At 40.8% G+C, this 10726-nt stretch overlaps 1 protein-coding gene across 1 annotated transcript in view; it reads left to right on the top strand.

Moving 5' to 3' along the window:
* LOC143416097 (protein NLRC3-like) overlaps nt 1–10346 on the top strand; it is a 128796-nt gene extending 118450 nt beyond the window's left edge. The window contains exons 8-9 of the mRNA XM_076881477.1: nt 2273–2446; nt 9861–10346. Coding sequence (XP_076737592.1) covers nt 2273–2446; nt 9861–10053 — 367 coding nt within the window. The 3' untranslated portion in view covers nt 10054–10346. The remainder of the gene's footprint in view (nt 1–2272; nt 2447–9860) is intronic.
* The last annotated feature ends 380 nt before the right edge of the window (nt 10347–10726 follow it).

The raw sequence follows: 10726 nt of genomic DNA on the forward strand, positions 1-10726 counted from the left end.
ATTAAAACCAGGTAAGGCAGTTGGGCCGGACGGGTTCAGTTCTCAGTGGTATCGCACCCTGAGGGCAGATCTAGTCCCCACATTGCTGAAGTCATTTAACTACATCCTACAGGAGGGAGAAATCCCACCCTCCTGGAGGGAGGCAACTATTTCAATTATCCCAAAAGAGGGGAAAGATAAACGAGAATGTGGAAACTATCGACCAATCAGTGTCCTTAACTTGGATGACAAACTATTTACTTCTATTCTTGCTCGTAGACTGGAGAAGTTTTTACCTGACCTCATCAATTTAGATCAGACTGGTTTCATTCACTATAGACAAACAACTGACAACATTAGGAGAATATTACACATCTCTGCTCAAATACAAAAGAACAAAACTCAATCAATGATAGGAAGCTTGGACACTGAGAAAGCCTTCGACTCCATCAGATGGGTATTTCTGTATAAGGTTCTGGGGAAGTTTGGCTTTCACGACAAGTTTATTAGAGTAATCCAAGGTCTGTATGCTCGACCCTCAGCCCGTATTAAGGTGAATGGTGATCTCTCCAAGCCCTTTGCTCTGGAACGTGGCTGTAGGCAGGGTTGTGCAATCTCGCCACTTCTCTGATTTATTCATAGAAACATTTGGCCAAACGATTAGACAAAATCATAACATTAGGGGTGTTGCATTGTCAGGAGTTGAACATAAAGTGGTAATGTTCGCCGATGATGTACTGGTCTGCCTGGAGGAGCCAGAGAGGTCTTTTAGTGAGTTGATGTCTACTTTAAGTGATTTGGGGAAGTTATCTGGTTATAAGGTCAATATTTCAAAAACACAGGTGATGACTTTAAATTATACAGCTTCTGTAGCTTTACGTAGGGATAACGAGAAAAATAAGTACCTGGGAATATATTTGACTGCGGACCTCTCGGGGCTCTTTCAGGCAAACTACGAGCCAATATCTGCAAGTATAAAAGCTGATCTGCACAGATGGAATCTGGTCCCCTTCATGAGTCTCAGCTCCCAGGTAACTTTTAAAGCATGGATATCCTGTGGCCTTACAACATTCCTCTCTCTTACTCATAGAAATATTGTGCTCAGATTTGAGACCTTACAGGACAACCTGACAAAATACAACTTTCATAGAAACTTACAGCTGAGATCATATATTGATCATGAATGCCAACTTCAATGATGCTGAGTCGCATTTTTTCCTCATCCTGAAAAATGCCACAACCATGATCCCTACTAAATCTATTTCTAAACTATACAAAGCCCTCTCTAGTGCCAGCAAGGATAATACTTTATACACTAAGGATAAATGGGAAAGGGAATCAGGGATTGCTATTTCTGTGGGGGAGTGGGAAAATGTTTTGTACTGCCAGTGGTCCATGTACAGTTCTATGAGCTGGAAGGAACATGGCTGGAAGAATATTATTAGGTACTTCAAGACTCCATATCAGGAGAGGTACAAAGGGGCTTATATGCAATGCTGGAGACAATGCAGCTCGACTGTTGCTAACCATTTTCATGTCTTTTGGGACTGTCCCAAGTTAAAAAACGTTCAGGTCTCCTTAAGTGCAGTCTTTAACGTTCAAATACCTTTAGATTTTAAGGTTTTATACATGGGTTTGGTCCCCTTTCTGGAATGTAGGAGTGAGATTAAGTTGGTGCAATTACTCTTGGTGGCAAGTAAAAAAACAATTACTAGAAGATGGTTAAGCCCAGCCCAGCCTACCCTAGACGACTGGTTTGGGATCATTTTAGAGATATTTAGGATGGAAAAACTTACATATCTGTTAAGAAATCAAAAAGCCAAAATCTACCAAAGTTGGAACAATTGGATCCAATTCATTACCCCCACGAGGGCTGACTTCACTTGATCTCACTATTACTTGGTTGTTTTTTGTTTGATTTTTTTTTACATTTACTTCTATTACTATTGCTTGTTTATTTACTTATTTGTTCACAATGATTGCAGCATGGGCACCCCTCCCAGTTTGTGTTTATAGTTCCATGTAATGTGTTCTATATATCTCCTTCGGGAGAGCATGCGAGCAACTCTCCTAGTAATAGCTAGTGGAGGTTAATATGCACCCGCTGATCACTTTGTTTACTGATCACTTGTCCAATCCAAATAAAGATATAATTAAAAAAAAACATTTTATTCAAGTTCATCCATATGATGTTGTATCTTAGTATGTTAAGGTTTCATCAAAAATAAAAAGATGGCATGTAATATAATAACAAACTTTACATAAGTATTATAGATTATCTTTTGTTTTTCAGACTGGGTGGCTGTAACCTGTCAGAGAGAAGCTGTGAAGCTCTGTGCTCAGTCCTCAGCTCCCAGTCCTCCAGTCTGAGAGAGCTGGACCTGAGTAACTCTGACCTGCAGGATTCAGGAGTGAAGCTTCTGTCTGCTGGACTAAAGAGTTCACAGTGTGCAGTGGAAACTCTCAGGTCAGGATTCAAACGTTAACACATATGATCATTTAAAATGTGAATTATATTATTGATTGACTTATCTATAGAGCTTTTAGCTAAACTTATATTTATATTTGAGTGGATTATTAGACTGAATTACTGTGTAAAATTTGTCACAGTCATACGATTTTGTTTATTTTTTATTTTTAATTCATGTACTGGCCATTTTACATAAATTTGGCTAATCTTCTACAATATATACATTTGATTTCGTTAGGAACAAAATGTTCAAATTACATATTTTGCTGGATATTGGGTATTAATGAAATTATTATGTCTTTAATGACACCACATTTCCATATGTAGGAGGTTACTGGTGGTATTGCTTCAGTGTTTGAGTTTTCCTTGCAAAGAAACATCTGGAATTTAACAATACATGTTTTAAAGCTGTTTTCTCCAAAGGGATTTGTATTAGTGATGGTAAATTTGATTCTTTTTACCGAATCGAGTTTAAATGAGTCACTCACCAAAATGAATCGGGTTTTTTAAGTCATTTGAGTCTCTGAGTCAGTTGCCCAGAGAGTGCCAAAAATGTACTTTTTCTCTCAAACTTAATTTGTTTTTATTTTTATGTAAATCCTACTGCTACGATGAGTGACTGAAAAATAAAAACAACTATTTTATAGAGCAAAAAAGAATAAGATTTCTAAATTGGACATTTATTTTTGTTTATGTTATTAGTATTTCCTCAAATGTGTTAAATATATATTTTCTCATCTAAATAATTTAGTCAAATAGTGATTTTCAGATTATTTTACTTACATTACTGCAGCAGATTGCGAGTCAGACACTGTTTTTTTTTTAATAGTGGTGGAAATGAGTTCATATATTTTCCTTTAGTCTGCTTATCATCTTTGCACAAAAACAAAGTGTAGACTGAATGTTATATTGCATCAGTCAGACTATCAGGCTTCATCTCAGATGAAGGAGTGACTCTTCCGTGGTAACAAACTGTGAGTTTCAGCAGCTGAGAGGCAGGAGGGAAGGGTGAGTGAGTGGTCTTGATGCATTCTCAGTCTAGACTAGACTAGAAAGAGGGGCGCTGCTCTTGTGGCGACCAGCAGGTTGTCTCTCTCTGTCAGTGTCAGTGTTTTAACTTATTTTATTTCATTCTTTTATTCCTTTATATATATTTTTTTTTGCCTGAGGAAATTCTATAGCATCGGCTTGTGTTTTGTGGAACTTCTTTTAACGAAGATGGGTTTTTTATTTCGCATGATTTTATTGGCAATCCTGACGGTCGTTTGGAGTCATTCCTTTACCATCAATAATCCTGGCTAATGTGCAGTCTCTGAGGAGTCAATTGGATGAACTGCATTTGAATGTTGCACACTTACGTGACTACAGGGATACATGTCTAATGGCATTCACAGAGACTTGGCTCAAGGACTCTGACCCTGATTGTTCTCTGGAACTAAATGGCTTCGGGTTTCCCATACGTTTGGATCGAGACCCCGGAGCTACCCAGAAATCTCAAGGAGGAGTGTGTTTGTATATAAATCAGAAATGGTGTAAAAATGTGACCGTTCGTAGACAAGTGTGTCTGCCTGACATTGAGCTCCTCTCTGTGTCTTTGAGGCCGTTTTATCTGCCGAGGGAATTCCCACAGATCAACGTCACCATTGTTTACATCCACCCTAAAGCGAATCCTAAGAATGCGACTGACACCATCTCCACTTTTTTCCTAATAACAAACCATGGTCTTCAAAAGGTCTTATGAGGCTGATTCATGAAAGGAAAAAAGCTTTTATTGAAGGGAATATCTTGAAAGTTAGAGAAATTAGGAAGGAGATCAGATCAGAAATTAAAAAAGCCAAAGTAAAATACAAGGATAAGGTAGAGGTGGAGATGGGTAGCAATAACTTAAGGGTGGCCTGGGCAGGCATGAAACACATGACTGGTCACTGTTACAGTGACTGTAATAAGATAAGTCTTCCTGGTTTTAGTTCAGACTCTCAGTTAGCAAGTAGAGAAGCTTATAGACCCTCTACAATTTGCATACAGGCCTCGTAGACGTGTTGATGATGCAGTGGTCACTCTGTTGAACTTCCTTTATCGCCATCTTGATGGCGCCAAAGCTCATGCTCAGCTCTTATTTATTGATTTTTCTTCAGCTTTTAATACTATCCAGCCACATCTTTTAGCTGATAAACTTCTTAACCAGTTTACACTTGATCTTAATCTCGTTGGTTGGGTTTTAAACTTTTTAACTGACAGATCTCAGTGTGTGAGAGTGAACGGCTGTTTTTCCAAACAGCTGAACTCTTCCACTGGCTCACCGCAAGGTTGTTGTCTCTCTCCTCTACTGTATATTTTGTACACTAATGACTGTCGCAGTACACAGGCCAACAGGCATTTCATTAAATACGCAGATGACACAGTCATTGTAAGCCTCCTTCATGGTGAAGAGGATTCCCATGGGCCTGTTGTGGATGAGTTTGTTTCGTGGTGTGATCAGTCCTTCTTAATGATCAGCACCTTGAAAACCAAGGACATGGTTATTGACTTCAGGGAGACATCCCCTCATCCTGCGCTAACAGTGGTAAATGTGCAGCCATTGAACTGGTGGACAGTTATAAGTATTTGGGGGTTGTTCTTGATAAAGCTCTGTGCTTTGAGTCACATCTTGCTGCTACAGTGAAAAAGGTTCAACAAAGACTTTTTAAGGAGGTTGAGAGGTTTCAATGTTTCATCTGCAATGATGACTCGTTTTTTATAAAAGTTTTATTGAATCTGTTTTAACTTTCTGTATCATTGCTTGGTACGGTAATATGTCTCTGAATAATAAGACCAGACTTAACAACCTGGTTAAAGTGGCTGGTAAGATTTCAGGGAGGTCTCAGGTCCAGCTTGTGGACTTTTATAACAGGCAGGTGCTGAGGAAGGCGACCTCTGTCATGTTGTGTTCAGATCATCCTCTCTTTAATGATTTTCAACTGCTTCCATCAGGTCGTCGTTATAAAGTGCCTGCAGTGAAGACAAAGAGACATAGATTGTCTTTTGTACCTACTGCTATTATCATAGTTAATAACACTGAACCATATGTGTTGTTGCCATTGCACATTGTACTTTTTTGATGAAAAATCTAGGTTGTTTTCTCAGGCTTATATTATATTATATTATTTTGGAGTGTGTATGTGATGTGTTGGTTGCCTGTTTGTTTGTTTGTACGGACATCTACAACTATATGTAAAAATACAAAACAAAACAATTTTCAATTTGTTCTAGTTTATTGCACTTTTTGCTGTATATGTATATATGTATATGTAGTTACTATGGACTGAATGCATACATATTATTAAAATTTGGGCTATAACGGTTGTATTGATGTATAGCAACTTGAACTGCTCCCCAAAATGGCACTACAGCAGTGGTTCCCAAACTTTTTTTGCTGGGCCCCCCTTTGTTTTACACGAAAAACGTTCGCCTCCCCCCCGGCGCGTGAACAGCACGCACACGCACTAACACATCCTCCAACCACACACGCCCATATTTTGCTCCATTGCGGTTTATTTCACACCTCAAACATTTAGTAAACAATTAAGCAAATACAAGTAATCTGCAATAAATTACAGGTAGTAAGAAAATAAACTACTAAATCTTTTACGCTACGTCCGCACCTACACTGGTATTTTTGAAAACGCAGCTGTTTCATCCAAACAGTGTTTCAAATCACCAAAAACTGAGATTTTTTTAAAACTCCTTTTTTTGCGGACGAGGAATACAGAGTTCATCTGGCAACGTCAAAGGTTGCGCCTTTTTTCACGTCACGTTATTGTTTATGTGAGATGAATTGCAGAATGGCAGACAGAGACAAAATACTGTTAATCTGAGTATCTGCAGGTTTCACACGCAGTTACTGTCCCTCCATTTACAAAGGCGTCACGGGTAGTTGTTTTTTCTTCTTCTGTAATACTAATCAACATTGCTGTCAATACATTTTCAAAAAATGCCTCTCTGTGCAAAATGGGTTCAAAAACATAAACAGCTGTGGGATCCTGTTTGTCTGTGATTTGAATCGAGGGAACAAATCGTGGCAGGATCAGCCTGATGTTATTTGTATCCCGCTGTAACTTTACTCTATAAAGAGCAAACATCTCCAAAATGTCAGGAGTAGTTAGTCACTACAACAAGTGTTTGTGAACTAAAAATCAAGAATGTGGGATCCTGTTTGTCCGTGATTGGAAGAGCCCAGCGCTGCTCCCGACGCAGGGACCTACCTCAGCACCTGTGCAGGTGAAGCCAAAGGGCAGATTTGCTTCACCATATTTTCTAGTCTTTGGCTTAGAATGAAGTTGGTTTGGAAACATATTCAGCGATGCTTCATCTCCTGCTTTGCGTTTCTGTGGGCGCCGTGCTAGCAGTGTTCAAGCGTCTTAAAGGGTTTAACATCAAAGATTCAGTGGAGAGCTACTGTAACAGCTGAACAGAAAAACTCTTCCTCCCCTGGTGTGCTACTCTTCACAACCCGCAGGACTTTCACCCTCAAGAGATGGAAAAGGGGAACGAGGGCCGACGTCCAGGTGAAACTGAGAAGCTACCAGAGGCTAGCTTCTTGGCTGTGGGGAGAATCCTGGTGCCTGCATCCACTTCCTCTCCTGACATTTAGTTAATATGTTACGCCGGTGACTGGGACCTGGGCTCTGTGGCTCAGAAGCAGTTTTTCTCACGGTGTGTCCGTCAAACGTTCACTGTTTTTATTGATAACAGCTATGTCTGCTCATCGATCATTGCTTCCCCCAGCTCTGGAGTCGCTGCCCTGCCCAGCAGGTCCACAGGTCTGCATTGTCTTTATTTCAAGTGCCGCTGCAGTCAGCTGTTGATTTTGCAGATCGACCGTCATCAACTCGGTTGGCCCCGCTTAACGTTCGCTCCATAACAAACAAATCATTTATTCTAAGCGATCTCTTTATTAAAGAGTCTCTAGATTTCATGTGTCTGACTGAGACGTGGCAGCAAAATAAGAATTATGTCCAATGTTCCCTCTAATGTTTCATGTGTCTGAGCGAACACACAAACTCCCTGAGCGGTCCCTTGGATCACTGGATCACGTTGTCATTAACGTGGCTTCACTCCACATCAACCAAAACACCGGTGTCGGCACATGAGGACGCTGTCATAGCCCGTCAGCGACGTTGATTAGCTGCGTATATACGAATGTGAATCATTGGCTGGACTATGGGATAAGGCGGCATCGTTCTAAATACTGGAGCAGCCAGTCACTGACTAACACTGCAAAGCAGAATTGTTAACGTATTTATTTTAATTTCAATTCAGGTTAGTATTTAGTATTTAGTATTTATTTATTTATTGTCATTGTCAAGAACAATGAAATTGCGTTTGGGGCTTCCATACAACCCAAAAAAAAAGAAAATAATAAATACCCCTTAAAACCCAAGTGTACATATTTAACCCAGTGTGACTCCAATGCAATAAGACAATCCTTAGCAACAACATGAGAACATGACAAGTAATGTTCGTAGAAAATCAGACAAAGACCTGAGAAACATGACAAAGTACAACAATGCAACCCATTCAATATTATTGTACTGTGAGATATGATATCAGATATGATAGTTATCTATTTAAGAAGGAGGGGGGGGGGCAGGAGGGGGAAGAGAATAAAGATATGATGCACCAATGCAGACCAGTTCATTGCTATTAAGAAGTTGGATATGGTTATTGTCCGTGAGAGGGGGGCAGAGAGTTCAGGAGCCTCACAGCCTGTTAGATATCTTTTTGTGCGCAGTGCAGATACTCTGTGTGCAGAGAGCGTGTCAGCGGATTGCGCCCGTGCGCAGCTTAGAGGGAACATTGATTATGTCCACTTGAATGAAATCTGCCCGGCTGGCTGCTCCGTCATCTGAACTCCGCGTCTTTTAGGACGTGGTGGAGGACTCGCTGTTGTTTACCAGGACAGATTCACATGCAGTCTGATGACCTCGGACTCCTTTTCTGCATTTGAGTCACAGATGATGGTCAGTTCTCTAAAAACCAGTTATTGTATTTTATTCTACCTGATGGGGTCTTTCTAACTGAATTTAATGACCTTCTGACATCCATCATTTCATTGGAGAAGGTTGGGAGATTTGAGCCGTCATATTGATGAAGCATCCTGTAACACTGCTGCTGAGCTCATCACTGTCACTGAGTCTTTTAACTTTAGGCAGCATGTTTCTGGCCCCACACATACAAAGGGTCACACACTGGATCTTGTTTTCTCCCTGGGTTTAAATATACATGATGTATGTGTGGAGGATGTCCATGTGAGTGACCATAGCTGCATATTTTTTAACTTGTTATTTTACTTGGATCCTTCATCTCCTAAACTGATGATCCAAAGGCGGATTATAAACCAAGATGCTGCTGGAAGGTTCTCTGCCATGTTTGACCCTCGCATGGCTCGTAGTGACCTCGACTCACGTATTTTATCCTTTAATGATCAATGCAAGTTGTTGGAAAGCCCACTGATAACATGTTTACATGGCTAAAATGTTATGGCTCATTCATTGATAGTATTTTCGCCATAGAAATTGTTATGTCCTATATTGTTGAACCCACCATGTCTATGCTGATGCTCTTTGAACGCACCACATACGTACTCGAGGCCATGCAGTGGCTGCTAGTCTGTGTTCTCAGTATTTTTATGTGTCAGTTCCAGTTTTAGAGCTCTAAAGTGCAGCTATCGTGTTAGGAATATGTTAGGAATAGACAGGAACACTGAGCACGCTGAGGTCAAATCTTTATTTAGGGCGACCGTGGCTCAGGGGGTTGGGAATCGCATCTGTAACCGGAAGGTCACCGGTTCGATCCCTGGGCTCTCTGTCCTGGTCGTTGTGTCCTTGGGCTTTACCCTACTTGCCTACTGGTGTTGGCCAGAGGGGCCGATGGCGCGATATGGCAGCCTCGCTTCTGTCAGTCTGCCCCAGGGCAGCTGTGGCTACAACCGTAGCTGCCTCCACCAGTGTATGAATGTGAGAGTGACTGAATAGTGGCATTGTAAAGCGCTTTGGGTGCCTTGAAAAGCGCTATATAAATCCAATCCATTATTATTATTATTATTTTACCACTCGCTGCATTCTTGATGTTCATGTTCTTCTCTTTCCCCTCACCCTGCAACCAGTCATGGTAGATGCTCCTCCTGGAGCCTGTTTTCACTGGGAGGATCTTTGTGTCAAAGGGAGTTCTTCTTCCCACCATCACCAAGTGCTGCTCACAGTGGAGGCGGTTACCTTACACTGTTAAACAGCTTCAGATGACTGTTGTTGTCTGTTGGGTATTGTCACTTATAAATAAAGTTACATTGAATGGATGTATGGATGGATAGATGTTATTGTGACAAAGAGAAAACGATTGTTGACAGATTGATTGTTGTTTTGTGTGTCTGCAGTCTGTCAGGCTGTCTGATCACAGAGGAAGGCTGTACTTCTCTGGCCTCAGCTCTGAGCTCCAACCCCTCCCATCTGAGACAGCTGGACCTGAGCTACAATCATCCAGGTCCCTCAGGAATGAAGCTGCTGTCGGCTGGACTGAAGGATCCAGGCTGGAGACTGGACACTCTCAGGTATGGAGAGAATGTCTGATAGAGGAGGAAGAGCTGGAAACATTTCCTGTGTCCTTCACTCACTTCCTGTTTGTTTCCTGCAGATGAGACATGAACAATCACACATGCAGGAATATTTTCAGGGACAGACACACTAGTCTAGCTGGATAGTTCATGGATATTTATGTAGGGGTCTCCAAGGAGTCTGGTTGCAGGAACATTTAGGTCACAGGTGTACCTGAGATAGATACCAGTGTACCTAATAAAGTGTCAGCCATGTGTATGTTTCCCATGCTGTATGTCCACAGTGACAGAAGGATGAAACAAGGCTGTGAATCATTTCAGTCTGTGTTTGTGACAAAGAGGTAGACAGGAGCAGCTAACATTTGGAAATGGAAGCTTAAATAATGACAAACTCTACATTCACAGCTGAATTAACAATAAATTTGTTCTCAAGTGCACATTTAGCAGCTAATGCTATTACTGTTTTCCCTTGCTTTCTACAACTTGAGCAGCTATTGCTAAGTAGGCCACTTTGCTCTGCTAAGGATTTATGTGACCATGATGAAAACTCTGATAAGCTAATGCTGCTAAGCTAATACTGTTTATGGGCCCTGTTAGAATCAATATTTCATTCTCATTCTGTTGTTTGAGAACAATATTAACGTTTCACATCATTATAACACAAGAGAAAAGGGTATTAGCGTTAGCTA

Source organism: Maylandia zebra, unplaced genomic scaffold (genome assembly GCF_041146795.1).
Source record: "Maylandia zebra isolate NMK-2024a unplaced genomic scaffold, Mzebra_GT3a scaffold11, whole genome shotgun sequence".
Classification (NCBI taxonomy): domain Eukaryota; kingdom Metazoa; phylum Chordata; class Actinopteri; order Cichliformes; family Cichlidae; genus Maylandia; species Maylandia zebra.